The sequence below is a fragment of the Exophiala spinifera genome (assembly GCF_000836115.1).
Source record: "Exophiala spinifera strain CBS 89968 unplaced genomic scaffold supercont1.3, whole genome shotgun sequence".
Classification (NCBI taxonomy): domain Eukaryota; kingdom Fungi; phylum Ascomycota; class Eurotiomycetes; order Chaetothyriales; family Herpotrichiellaceae; genus Exophiala; species Exophiala spinifera.
Window position 1 is genome coordinate 369,734 of NW_015622515.1, and position 13,527 is coordinate 383,260.

Below are 13,527 nucleotides of genomic sequence, written 5' to 3' on the forward strand. Positions count from 1 at the left end.
AGCAGTGGCGGTCAGGAAAACTTACGGGATGCACAGTCGAGGTCAGCAAGACCCAACACGTCAGTAGCGCAGCATTGTGCCTGATAGCTGCCTGAGCACAGGGTGCTCTGACGTTCAGTGAGAGCGGGGATCGCAGTGGCGACGGCGGCAGAGGCGCCGGCGAGAGCGACAAATATGGTTGTGAAGTGCATTTTTGGTGGAGGAGGTTATTGTTAGTTCTTGTTGTTCTTGAAGAGGGAGTAGGATTTAGAACGATTGGTTGTTGAAGTCAGCGAAAGAATTTTATCCTTTGGCCTGGTCGGATCGAGCGTGCCTGAAGATGAATATTCGATCGAGGGTATACTTGTCTGACTTTATACCTTTCTGCCCGTGCGAGCTCTTGGGAGTACCAATTGGGACTTGCAGTACAAGCAACAAAACCAATGTCATCGTCATCGTCATCTAAGACCCCTGGTCGTACTCTTACCGTGATGATGATCTGCAAGGTGGTTCACGATTCAGCTTACTGCGCCTTGAAAATTTGTGAAGATCATCTCCAGCTGGTCAAGGGTACGAGTAGCCAGTTCGTGTGCACTCCAATCGCCAGCGACAACAAGGTACGAGTAGAGCACAAGTGCAAAGATCAACGTCACCCGTTGCTCAGGTGGGTACTGTACCTGCCGCGATCGCCTCACCAAACTAGAAATGAAGAGTGGCTTTTCTGATAACCCATGGGACTGGGTTGGCCTGGTCGGAGAGAATGCGCTTTGTGACAAGATGGCAATTTGCCGGGCGGTGGCGCGGACATCAAGCACAGTCGTCGTCTAGCAGGGCACTAGTGCCCACTGAACTGAAGCGAAGTCTTTCTCATGGTATGTTCTGTGCCAATCGTGGAGAACTCTTCTAAAGAGCGGGAGCGTGTCTTGTCAGGGGTGAAACAAGAATACCTTGGAAGCCCAAATTGAGTTCGAGGTAGTGTCGGCAGGGAGACCGACAATGGGCAACGGCCGGGAAGATCCTCTAACGGCTTTTGAAGATCATCGCGGAGAGCCTCACCATGGGCCATGTATGCGACATCATAGGGAGTCTAGTAGTGGCCTAACTAGTGAGCCTTGGAGTGAAACTCACTCACTCATACCCGCAGCCTACAGTTGTGCGGCGACGGTTGGGTTAACGAGTCCGTGGCTGTCATGGCCCATAGACCCAAGTCAAGGACGACAGTTGAACAAGAAGAGAGAAAAAGACAGGGATGGTTCCTTGTAGTGATGCTTCGACGAGCTGAGGGGGCGTTGTTCCTAAGACACAGACGGAAGCCGACGCCGATCTTCGTGGAGCAACGAGGTGATGAGCAGATGCAAGTATCTCCCTGAGGCTTCCCGGGACCAGAGGGAAGGAAACGTGGAGAACGGGGACTGTGATCGACATCCAAGGTGGCTGTGAGGATAACGGCGCGAGGAGTTCGGACTTCGAAGATGGAATATAATTACATTTTACTGTACAGTGTTTTACCCTATGAATTGCTCTCTGGGCAATTTGAGCCGAAATTCGCCTGCTATTGATTTGCCCGCTCACATCCATGCACCTAGGCGTCTTTGTCTTCTGTCCCCATTTTCCATGAACCAACTTCCAAGCATCAAAGTGAGTTAGCGAGACTCGAGCTTCGCCAGAACCCAGAGACCTATTGGCTTGCAGACGAGAAATGATGTCAACATCATCCTAAGCGAAGTCGCAGGTTCTGAACGATGTGAACACTTCCAAGGCAACGCGAAACACTTACGATCCCTCCAAGGGTACCCAATCTATTGGATCTTGGACTCCATGCCGAGGGACTGAATGTGTCCACGGGAGACAAGGAGTGGAAGAGCGCAATTTGGCCAATGCCATGGGAAATGAGAATGCCATTGTTTCCGTCGGCGCTGAGAACAAACCCCTGCAACCATGTCTTGAAGATCTTGCTGAGTGTCGCCACTTAACGAGAGCAGTACATATGAAGCCAGCCATCCATCCACCCATCTAGTCTCCTTTGAGACCTAAGGGACATTAAAGTAAGCTGATACAGCGAGAGTCTTGTTCCGTACATATCGATCAGAATCTCCTCAATCATCGTCAAGACCAGACAAGACACTCGCAGCGGGAACGAAAAACGTGGTCCCCGTCAAGGGTGTCGAATAATCCAAGATGCGGTCATGCAACCCTGGCGGATTCCCAATGAACATTCTCTCGAGCATCTTCTCTATGACCCACAGCTTTCTCGAATACCCGATGAAGTAGGTCCCAAACTCGTTTGACCCGGGCGAGCCGAACGGCATGTTGTCGCGCAGAATGTCGTGCTCCCCTCCTGCCTCGTCCTCGATGGTCGCCAGGGACTTGTGCGACATCTGGGAGCCCTCGTCGGCGTCGTCGAGTTCGATGTTGTCGAGCTTGGTGCGCCCGATGATGGCCTCCTGCGTCTCGGTCGACAGCCCGCGCCACCGCTTCAGGGCGTGCACGTACTTTTGCACGACGACGTAGCTCCCGCCCACGGCGCCCGCGTCGTCCTCGGCCGCCACGACGACCGAGGCGTTGACGGCCGGCCCGACCGGGTTCGCCGTGCCGTCGATGAACCCCAACAGGTCCCGCGCGTCAAAGTACCGGAACCCGACCGTCTCGTCGACCACCGTCACCGCGTCGCCGAGCAGGTCCATGACCTGCCGCTCGAACTCGAAGCACAGGTCGCGCCGCTGAGAGCGGATGTGGAACAGGATGTCCCCTGGCGTCGACACCGCCGTGTGCACCTTGCCCTCGATTCGCTTGAACGGGTGCAGCTCCGCCGGCCGAGCGACGCGACCGCCCGTCACCGTGTCCCATGCCTCACTGCCGATGCCGACCGTGCACGCGAACAGCGCCTGGAGGTCGCGGATCGCGACATTCTTGACGAGGTCATCGACGCTCGAGAGGACGGACCGCACAGTCTTGATGGCCGCCGGGTCTGGATTGATGGTCAGAACGAGAAACGTCGCCGAGGCAGTCAACGGTGCGTCGACGCTCTGCGATTCAATTGGTACTCGGCCTGTCATGGTGGGCCGACGGCTAGATGAGTAGGACCGGCTAATAAACCCGGGCGACGAGAGTGAAGTTGGTGATGAAGGAAAGCAAAGTTGATGTGGTTGGCGGTTTGATGATAATGTCGACAATGGCCGTTGTGGGCGGTGGTGGTGAAGACGATGCGTATATAGTGGTCCAAGGTGTCGTAGTCGTCGTCGTCGTCCTCCTTCTTTTACGGACGGCCCATGCGTGAATCCAAAAGGCGATTGAGGTCGAAATCTAATATCCGGAGAAAAGCGGCAGGTCGAGATGGAGGTACAACTCAATTTGACGCTGTAGAACGATCTGCCGACCGTGTTGGGATTCATGCCATCGGTCCACCCCGACGTGTTGAATGTGAGTACTCCGGAAGGGGGGCTTGATTACAATCACCTCAGAGGAGAGAGGGCTGATGATTTTACGGGTTCGAGACCCTCTGGTTTGTTACTCGAAAGGCTGCTTCTTGGTTCTGCTTGGTCATCGGTGGTGTGATTTGATGCAATTGGTCTTAACTGCCCGGTTGACGGAAAGTAGATTAGGCCGACGATGATGATGGATCAGGGAATCTTCTGACTAAGTTTTGCTGAGACTGCTCGCACGAGGTGCTTTGGGCCTCGTACTCGTACGAGAGATGTGTAGATCAAGTAGAAAACAGTAAAGTAGGAATGCCCGGAGACCATTCGAGGGACGCCGGTCGCTGCTGATCCACCCTGGTCGGGGTTGAAGTGGCCAATTTGGAGACCAATAATGAGGAGGCCATTAGAAACAACAGTTAACTCATCTATCCTGTTGATGTACCCATGGATATGCGACTCTCATTCGATGCGAACTTTCAGATAGCAGACTTGAATGTGTGAAAGGAAGATTCGCTTGTTCGACATGTGCTTCAACTTTTTGGATGCTCAAGACCGAGATCAAGAAGTCACGAAGCATTCTAATCATCATGAGGCTCATGGCCGACGGTTGGAGCAATGCCCGCAGGTGACATTCTTGTCAACCAGGAACAATTCACCCAGTCAACTGTTAAACTCTCCCTTGACATCCGCGATAAACTCCTCGACATCAGCCCACAGCTCTCGCGGCCTCTCCATCGCCGCAAAGTGCCCGCCCTTGTCGTGCTCATGAAAAAACACGAGGTTACCGGTCGTCTCGATCCATGCCCGCGGGATGGGATTGATCTCCTTGGGAAACCAGGAATATCCGAGAGGTTTGTGAACATGCCATTTCTTGGATCCGTGGCTGTCTGCGTTCGGCCCGTAGAATTGGCGGTATGCCCATATGCTCGTGGAGGCGCATTTGGTCACCCAGTACAGCGTGATCGACGCGAGAATGGTGTCGAGGCTGGGATCCTCGTCGGTCCAGTCCAGAAACTTCTCGCCGATCCAAGAAAGCAGTGCCAGTGGGTTCGACGAGATGACGAAGCCGATCGTGCTGGGCCGCGTGGCATGTTCAATTGCATAGCCAGTCCCGTTGTGCAAGAAGAAGGCATGTCGTTCGAGTCCAGCTTGTTCTGATTCCGTTAGCGGCGTCCTGAGCTCAGAAGGGTCGGGGGCAGGCATCGGATGGGTATTGAGGTGAAGTGCCTTGCACCTCGGATGGTTTGCCGCCATTATTCGACCTATGCGTCCTCCCAAGTCTCCCCCTTGGACCATGTATGCTTCGAATCCCAGTGTTGAGGCGAGAGAATCAAAAATCCGTGCCGCATCGTCAGGTCGGAAGTTCGGGCTCAAAGGCGGTGGCGAGGAAAACGCGTACCCTGGTAGACTTGGGACGATCAGATGATAAGGGAGTGTGTCTGCGGTGTGTTCCGTCCGTAAAATGTCCAACAGGGGTAGAAACTCGAGGAAGCTGCCTGGCCAGCCGTGCAGGAGGAGAATGGGAATGGCGTCTTCCCGTCTCGAGAAAAGTGCAAGGAAATGAATGTCGAAAGTTTCCAAGTCGTCTTTGACAGGTACTTTGAAGTGTGGGAAGGAGTTGATATGTTCCTCATGTTTCCGCCAGTCGAATTTAGACTCCCAGTATTCCTTCGCTGTGGCCACCCACTCTCGGCGTAGACCTAGATGCCGTTCTCCTTCCGGCAATGAGTTCTCGTATGTTGGTGGAGCGACTTCTGATAGTTCAAGTAGCGTTCTGAGATTTTCCAGGTCCTTCTGGGGAACAGCGACCTTCCATGGCATGATGAAATCCGAAGCCTGCGAGGGTAGGATGTCGAAGCCACGGTACGCCATTGTGAATATCGAAACCGAGGCTGATAAATGATCCCAAGGCTTTCCCAGCACATCAACACCGCATATCACCCGCTTGGCGCTCATGATGCGAATCCCTTAAATAAAAGACCAATACCTCGATGTTCGTGCCGAAAGTTGTCATTCTGAAGCTAGTCATTTGGCGTTGATGGCTGGGGAAATCCTAAGTTGCTTCATTGTGCTGCTCCGGCACGAAGAGCGATTTCGTAGTGATGCCTTCGGGATACGAACTCTCTCTGAAGCGCAAAGCTTCTCCCTCGGAGAGATTTTCCATCAAATAGTCTGAGACTTGAATACACCCTCGATATCACGGTAAAGAAAAACTGTCAAAACTGTCGCGAGAAGTTATGTACCTCTTCGTAAATAACGGGCGTAACTAGCTCGGTGCTCATCGGGGTAGAAATAGTGGAGGCTCGAAGCAGAGTGGATGGTCGGGGTAGAAATTCAGCGAATCAACCACTCACTCTGGGCCTCGACGTAGCCTTGTATTGTCCTTGCATAGCCCAGGGCGGAGCAGACGAAGGCGTCCGGCTTTCCAACTGCTAGTCTCGTGGTCTGTTCTCTGGCAAGTTGCAGCATGATCACATTCTACTCCAACGGTACACTTGGCTGAATGCTGTCGTGAGGGAAGTACTGCAAAAGGATGACAAATGCGCAAAATGGAGTTATGAGTCGTTGGGATGGAGCAGGATGTTTAGGATGCGCTTGACAATAGAGACACAACTGGCGAAGTATATATAACACATTGTTCCTCTCATGGTCTGAGAAACAACAAGCGTCCATCTCAGATCCTGAAGACGTTCCCGAATCTGCTCCTTGCAGCACGACACGCCAGTCAAACCGTTGAATCAATCATGTCTTCCTCCACCCAGACAGTCTTTCGCCTGACTTCGCGAACTGGAGTCGGCAACATACAAGCGTACCAGGAGCCCATCCCGACCTTCGGCGATCATGAGGTCCTCGTGAAGATCAAAAGCGTCTCCATCAACTATCGCGATATTGCTATTCAGAATAACACATATCCTCTGGCGGTCAAGGACCAAGTCATCCCCTGCTCAGATCTTGCCGGTGAGGTGGTACAAGTCAGCGACAAGGTCAAGAACTTGGCCGTTGGGGATACCGTCATTGCTTCGTCCCACGCGGGCCAATATGGCTCGGTTAAATCACTTGAATATGTCCTTGGAGGCCCGGTAGACGGCGCACTGAGAGAATACATTGTCCTGCCTGCAAGCCAGCTGGTGAAAGTGTCTACGTCCGCTCACACAGTTACCGATTGGGCCGCCCTGATAGGTACTGGAACAACCGCATGGAATTGCTTTTTTGGTGCGGTGCCACTTAAGCCGGGCCAGACAGTGCTTGTCCAAGGTGTGTGACGGTGGTGGAAGAGGACACCGAATCAGCAGTAACTAACGTGCTTAGGAACTGGGGGAGTTTCCTTGACTGCTCTCATCATCGCAAGAGCTGCTGGCGCTAAGACGATCGTAACCTCATCCAGTGATGAGAAGCTCAAGAAGGTCAAGGACAAGTATGGTGCCGATTACACGATCAACTACAAGACCCATCCCAACTGGGCCGCTGAAGCGCAGCGTATTACCGAGGGCCAGGGAGTTGATCATATCATAGAGAATGGAGGTATAGGCACAATCGGGCAGAGTATTGAGGCCGCGGCAATGGGAGGGACGATTTCTTTGGTTGGATTTTTGGCAACTCTGCCGCAGGACCAGGTGCCAGATGTGACAATCATGGCCCTCACTAAGGCCGTTACCCTCCGTGGGATTCTAATGGGGTCCAAACAGCAACTTGAAGAGATGGCCGTATTCTTCGGCAACCACAATCTGCCAGTGCCGATTGACAAAACTTTCCAGTACAACCGTGAGGATATCATTGCTGCCATGCAATATGTCGCCTCGGGAAAGCATATGGGAAAGGTGTGCATCAACCTGAACTAAGTCAGATAGTATCTGCCAGAAGTTGAAGGCCCGAGCCAATGAACTTGTCAATTTCAAGGACATGAACCCCCTGGAATATCTGAGCCCAGAGTTGCACCGTAATTATTGCCATTCGATGATAGCGGGACGATTCATCTTGCGGCGTGTTTAGTGTTTCCGCAAATGATGTTTCTCCGATAACGCCGGTGATGATATCCAAGAGCCTGCGTTCGGTGTTCCGCAATCCTTCGAGACCACATTGGTCGACGACTGACGATATCATGTCAAGCCAGCCCTTCAGCAACCAGACGCACTCGAGGCTACTTAACGAATGCTCGATGCTTCGAAAAGATAATCGCGTATGGGTGACTAGCCCAATACCCAGCCGGACCGGTATGCTCAACGCGTGCGCCGCATGAAGAACAGCCCGGTCGACCTGCGGAGTTCTCTCCAAGGACATCTTCTCAATACCAAGATCTCCTGGATCCCTCGATGAGAGTGCCTTCCAAGAGCCCATATTTGAATTCAATCTAATGTACGCCAGTCGAAGTAGGGCGGTGGCATTTAGTCCAAGAGGGCCTTTTTCCGACAAAGGATCAAGCGTGGCTTCGTAAGTACACTCCCAGGATAATTGCCATGTGCGTAGCGCATGCTCAAACTTCTCGAGAGTTCCGTGCGGGATCGAAGACCCTCTCGCTTCAGAATGAGCAAGAATGATCTGCTGAAGAAGGCCGAGAATGAGCACGTAGTTAGCGAAGGAGGATACTGGGACGACAATCCCCCGAGATAGCAGGGAAAGCGCCTCTTTGAAATAATATTGACGGTGATGTAAGGCAGGATGATGCAATGCTTCTGCAGTCGTTTTCTTCCACGAGTCCACACAGCTTGGAAGCAGAGTTGCAATCTCCTCATTGAGAAGCTGTGGCGGAGTGTTGTAGGCAATGTTCTGCAAGCTGAGAAGCACATAAGCACAGAGCAAAGTCCTTCTTCGCTCTTCAGCCGCCACCCATTTGCACCACAGTTGATCCCTTGACTCATTGTCGGGGATCTGAATGCCAAAAGATGATGTATATTCGTCCTCAGACAACCCGTGCCGTCTCACGAGCGTGCTAAGCTGCGTGGCCAGGGCCAATCCATCTTGCAAGACATCTTTGCCTGCCCAAGATGCATAAGAAACGAGAAGGTTCAGTGTTTGAATCTTCCCAATGCCATTTCGGCGGCCTGCAACGGACTGGTCAAGCGAATCGAAGTCCTGAAAGCGCATTTTCTCCGCGAGGATGGCTTTTGACATAAAATACAAAATGTAAGAGCAGTGATTCTCAAATCTGTTCAAGGCACCCAAAGCAGCAGCGGCGAGAAGTAGTTCGACGTCAGTTTTGGCAACTGAGAAAGTCGCAGAATGAATGAAAGGAAGGCTCTCTTGAACACAACGGAAGTAGGATTCGAGATTCCTGCTTAGAGAATTCCGAGACGGCAATTCCCAGTCGGTCGGGAGAACGGCGGAGAAGGACTCGACTTCAAGACAGAATCCTTCGTAGACAGAATCGGAAAAAGCCCAAGGGATGACGCCAACGGCGTCCTTGAACATTCCACTAGGTTCGTCGCAAGGTTTGACTTCGTAATTCGCGTCATCCAATATCGGCAAACGTGTACTGAAGCGTGGAAGGATGTGATCACTTGGGGACTGAACATGTGGCCGAGCAAAGGCAGGGGGATTGAAGTTGTCGAAATCAAAGAGGATCGAAGGTAGCATGTCTTGACGAAATAGGTCAGGATCGACAACGAAATCTGGACTTTCCGGAGCTCCTATCTCTGCATAGGACGTCGTAACTTCTTGAGACACTGATTCATTGAACGGCAGCCCATTTCGAGAGTGTTGCTTCAGCTTGATATGTCGAGAGAGGAGATCTCTGATCGCATTGTTATGTGACTTGGCTAAGGGACTGATGTAACACCGGCTTACTGTCTCGTGAAACTCTGCCCACAGTCACATACAAATGGCTTCTCACGTGTATCTAGCAGATGTAAGTAAGGCCGCCATGCTCCCATCTGAGTAGCTTACGTGTTCGTTCATGTCGCACAAGATGCTCCCGTCGAGCAAACTGCTTCCCACAATAGGTGCATGACCGCTGTGGGTTTCTGGGTCTACCTCGAGGCATTTCAACAGAGCAAATTCATGGGTGTGGTGGTATGCTCAATGATCCAACGGCATCGAGGAGATGTCGCTTCCAGAAATTCTTTCCATGCTCAGAGAGTACAGGACGAGCACTCCTGTGCCATGCCGGAGAGTCTCTCTCCGGAAAAATGAGACGGTCTCAGGCGGGTAAAGTACGGAACGTCGCTAGCTCACCTCAATTAATAAGCGACGGGACGTTGTGTGGGCCACAGTGACGCCGACGAAGATGACGCAGTCTCTGGTAAACAAAAGTTCGGGCGCACCTGGAAGCGAGGTGGGGGAGTCTAAGAACGCTTCAACATTCCGACTCGGTTCGGGATCAATATTTATTGTAGTCGATGAGTTGAAGATTGTGTAATGAGAGGAAGCACGGAGGCATCAATGAGGTTGAGATTGACGTCAGAAAGAGAACGACGTCCTGTTCTTGGCACATCTGATATTGATACTCGTATCTTCCTACAAGCATCAACCCTCGTTCGTCATCGCCACTGATCTGTACTCCGAGCATCTGCAAAGGTGGCAAGTTATACTAGACTTTACACGCGCCTCGTCAAGCATCAACTTCAAACCGATATCGATCCATCAACATAGCTCGCTTGATATTATCTCGACTAGCTTACCGCCGTACTCGTCACCATCTGGCCATGGGCGACGGGGAGAAGAGAAATATTGTAGTTGTTGGTGGGGGAATCATTGGTTCAACTACAGCATATTTCCTGACACGACATCCAAAATATGACCCCAAAAAGCACACAGTCCATCTCATAGAAGCTACATCAATAGCAAGCGGGGCATCCGGCAAGGCTGGGGGACTACTCGCGCTCTGGGCATACCCATCATGCCTCGTGCCGCTAAGTTTCAAGCTTCACGCCCAGCTAGCTGAAGAACATGGTGGCGTCGAACGATGGGGTTATCGTGGAGTAGGTGTTGGTCAGATTGAACTGAGCGGTCGTCACGTCTCAAAACGACCGAAGACCACAGAGAATGGCGAAGCGAAAGGCGAAGACATTCGCGGACTTCATCGGCCTGATGTATCGAGCGACGGCAACGTGAGTCTGCAGAAACGAAGCAAAGAATCGTACGCGAATTTGAGCAAGATGGGCCTTCCAGACGACCTGGATTGGGTCGCCGAGGAATGTGTGCGAGGTTACGATAGCATGGGCTCACCTAAAGATACGGCACAGGTACATCCGTACCAATTCACGACGTCCATGGTATCTCTGGCCGAAGAGCAGGGCGCCAAAGTCATCATAGGCAGTGTTGAAAAGATCGAGACTTCAGCTTCGGGAGAGCATACTGTCAAGTACATGGATAAGTCAACGGGCTCCTTGCAATCTTTGCCCGCCACCGATGTAATTGTTACAGCTGGACCTTGGACCAAGACCGTCTTGCCGGGAACGCCAATCGGTTCTCTTCGAGCACACAGTGTGACGATACGTCCAACGAGGCCGGTTTCCGCATACTGTCTGTTCACTCAGCTTGCGCTACCGAAGAACTTCAAGGAAGGCGTCAAGTCGAAGGCAATGTATGTGAGCCCCGAAATCTACGCGCGGCCCAACAACGAGATCTATGCATGTGGAGAGGGCGACCATCTCGTGCCACTACCCAGGTCTGCCGCTGATGTCAAGGTCGATGATTCGCGATGTCAAGATATCGTCGACTACTGTGCCAGTTTCTCAGATGAGATGCGGGACGGAGAAGTCTTGGTCCGCCAGGCGTGCTACCTACCTCAAGTCGAGACAGGTTCGGGACCACTAGTCGGACACACGAACACTAAAGGTATCTATCTCGCTGCCGGCCACACATGCTGGGGTATCCAGAACGGACCAGCCACGGGCAAGTTGATGAGCGAATTTGTGTTTGACGGCAAGGCTGTCAGTGCGAATGTGAATAGCCTGGACCCAAGAAGGGTTTTGAGGTGAAATGCTCTGTACGTAGCGTCTGGTAGTGGACAACCAAATGATGTTTGCACCCGAATCCATTATTGATCCTAGTCACCATTGTTGTATGTGATTCTATGCTTTCCAAGCACTGACCACTTGTACTACATCCTCATCAGAAACGACGTGTGCCAATCCGACTCGCTGCGGGATATGTTTCGCACTTGCGCCCCACACGAGCGCGTACTTGAACGTCTCCTTTAGAGTGCGATGAATCTGGTCGCACACATCTTCAATGGTACTGTTGCTTCGCACGATCAGGGCCTCGCCAAAGTCTGGTTCCACGCCCTGTCTCTTCGTGTATATCCGCATCAGCCGCAGTTCTTGCCAGCATCGCTCGACGACGTCTTCAATACCCAGATCCAGCTCGCACGACATAACGACCGTGTTGGGTTCGTGAGCCAGAGCGTCTAGATAGTCCACCGTCACACTGTCGATCTTGTTGTATACGTACAAACATCGGATATATTTTCGGTGGTCTTTCATGATCACATCAATGAAGTCGTCGACTGTGACGTTCTCATCGCGCACTAATACCTCGCAATTGAGGATCTTGTAGTCTCGCAGAATATTGTAGACCATTTTCTCATCAATGTATTTCGGCGGTGACTGGAATGTGATTTTCATGCCGCCGGCCTTCTTGGCTTTGAGGTAGATGTTCGGTGGATCACGATTCAATCTAATACCGACGGCTTCCAGTTCTGCTTCGAGGAGCGCTCGTTGCTCGGCTCGTTTCGTGGCGTCCAGTACCATTAATATCAGGTCGGAGGTCTAGGTGCGGTTGAAAACATTAGTACGGACCGAAACATGGAAGCTCATTTCGTCAGCTGTTGCTCACCTTGGCGGCACTGATGACCTGTCGACCTCTGCCTTTACCTTCAGAGGCACCTTCAATAATACCAGGTAAATCTAGTATTTGAATTTCAGCACCACCATATTCGAGCACCCCAGGAATTGCCGTCAGGGTCGTGAATGAATAGGCCGCTACTTCTGATTTGGTCTTTGTGATTTTGGACAAAAAGGTCGATTTGCCGACTGAGGGAAATCCAACTAGGGCTATGCGCGCATCACCCGACTTGGAGACATCGAAGCCTGTACCTCCTCCTGAGCCGGCACCAGGGCCTGGCTCAAGGAGCTGTGCTCGTAATCGCGCAAGTTTTCTATGGGGTTAAGTCAGCCTGATCTCTTGTTTTCAGAGCATTTTTTGTGGAAGGTTTGTAGTCGAAGAGACCCTCAGCGTGCTGTCCCCATCCGATAAGTCGCGTTTATTGGGAGTTCATGGTTGGAAATCGCTAGACAGCGACTCCAATCATTTCATGGCATTCAAGCCATTTGGTCTCAGCGTCTCTTGAACAAGTGTTTGTCACGTCCATGTTGAATCTCATCGTCATGCAAGACTCGACTTCGCACGTGACGAGGCGGACACTTGCTGGCCATTTTTGAGTGGATACGGATTTTCTTGGTCTTTGGGCTTCTTCCAAATTTGACACCTTTGATATAGACCATTATAAACCAATTCTGCAAGAACGAGCTTACCCCTTTAGTAGTCCGAGATGGTATTCTAGTTCCTGTCAGTCACAAAGAGTGCACAAACCTTCTCGACTGGTTTCACGAACCTGTGGCTTTGTTTTCTGTTGAATGTCAGTTATCCACTCCATGGCCATGATAAGAAGACAAAACCTACTTTGAGTCCGGGCCATTTCGGCCTCGATCCTGGAAACGAGTCAGAGATCAAACATCTTGTGTGATCCAGAGCGCCATACTCTTTGATCTTCTCAGTTATATTGACCATCTTGATTGCTTCGGCTGAGAAGTGCTTGTGACCAAGATTGTTTCGCGGGCCAAGCAGGAGGACACCGCACACTTCGGCGATTTGTACTTTCTGCGAACTCAACAAAGAACCGAAATCGAAGTTTGTCGTGAAGGAGACGGAGTGGATGGTATTTGGTGAGGAACACTGAGTCGCCGTCACAGAGATTGAGCACCGGCTTCACGGTCCATAGTTGTTCCGTTCCGAATATCTCTTGGCGAGGCTGTTGCTGTTGAGTGAGTCAAGGTGAACCACCCTTTCTCCCATACTTTGTTCAAACCACTTCCACACGACAACAAGATCCATGGGACAAAGAATCATGAGATAGGTGGCTGCGGCAACTGCTGCAACTACCTAGGTATATATACCCCTCGTTTTCGGGGTA

The 13,527-nt window shown here is 51.7% G+C and overlaps 6 protein-coding genes across 6 annotated transcripts; 2 read left to right on the forward strand and 4 right to left on the reverse strand.

Annotated features, from left to right (window-relative positions):
- Window positions 1-2,075: 2,075 nt before the first annotated feature.
- On the reverse strand, window positions 2,076-3,035 carry PV08_03864 (uncharacterized protein; the record flags this gene model as incomplete). The annotated part of the gene is made up of 1 exon (XM_016378215.1): window positions 2,076-3,035. The coding sequence occupies one exon, from the start codon at window positions 3,033-3,035 to the stop codon at window positions 2,076-2,078; it is 960 nt and encodes a 319-aa protein (XP_016236892.1).
- Window positions 3,036-4,058: 1,023 nt separating this feature from the next.
- On the reverse strand, window positions 4,059-5,270 carry PV08_03865 (uncharacterized protein; the record flags this gene model as incomplete). The annotated part of the gene is made up of 1 exon (XM_016378216.1): window positions 4,059-5,270. One exon carries the CDS (start codon window positions 5,268-5,270, stop codon window positions 4,059-4,061), a length of 1,212 nt encoding a protein of 403 aa, XP_016236893.1.
- An 872-nt stretch (window positions 5,271-6,142) lies between these two features.
- Window positions 6,143-7,237, forward strand: PV08_03866 (uncharacterized protein; the record flags this gene model as incomplete). Its single annotated transcript, XM_016378217.1, has 2 exons — window positions 6,143-6,653; window positions 6,708-7,237. 2 exons carry the CDS (start codon window positions 6,143-6,145, stop codon window positions 7,235-7,237), a joined length of 1,041 nt encoding a protein of 346 aa, XP_016236894.1.
- Window position 7,238: 1 nt separating this feature from the next.
- On the reverse strand, window positions 7,239-9,257 carry PV08_03867 (uncharacterized protein; the record flags this gene model as incomplete). The annotated part of the gene is made up of 2 exons (XM_016378218.1): window positions 7,239-9,159; window positions 9,226-9,257. 2 exons carry the CDS (start codon window positions 9,255-9,257, stop codon window positions 7,239-7,241), a joined length of 1,953 nt encoding a protein of 650 aa, XP_016236895.1.
- A 779-nt stretch (window positions 9,258-10,036) lies between these two features.
- Window positions 10,037-11,314, forward strand: PV08_03868 (uncharacterized protein; the record flags this gene model as incomplete). Its single annotated transcript, XM_016378219.1, has 1 exon — window positions 10,037-11,314. The coding sequence occupies one exon, from the start codon at window positions 10,037-10,039 to the stop codon at window positions 11,312-11,314; it is 1,278 nt and encodes a 425-aa protein (XP_016236896.1).
- Window positions 11,315-11,407: 93 nt separating this feature from the next.
- PV08_03869 (uncharacterized protein) lies at window positions 11,408-13,124 on the reverse strand (the record flags this gene model as incomplete). The annotated part of the gene is made up of 6 exons (XM_016378220.1): window positions 11,408-12,103; window positions 12,171-12,492; window positions 12,869-12,893; window positions 12,949-12,963; window positions 13,017-13,045; window positions 13,096-13,124. The coding sequence occupies 6 exons, from the start codon at window positions 13,122-13,124 to the stop codon at window positions 11,408-11,410; spliced, it is 1,116 nt and encodes a 371-aa protein (XP_016236897.1).
- Window positions 13,125-13,527: the final 403 nt, after the last annotated feature.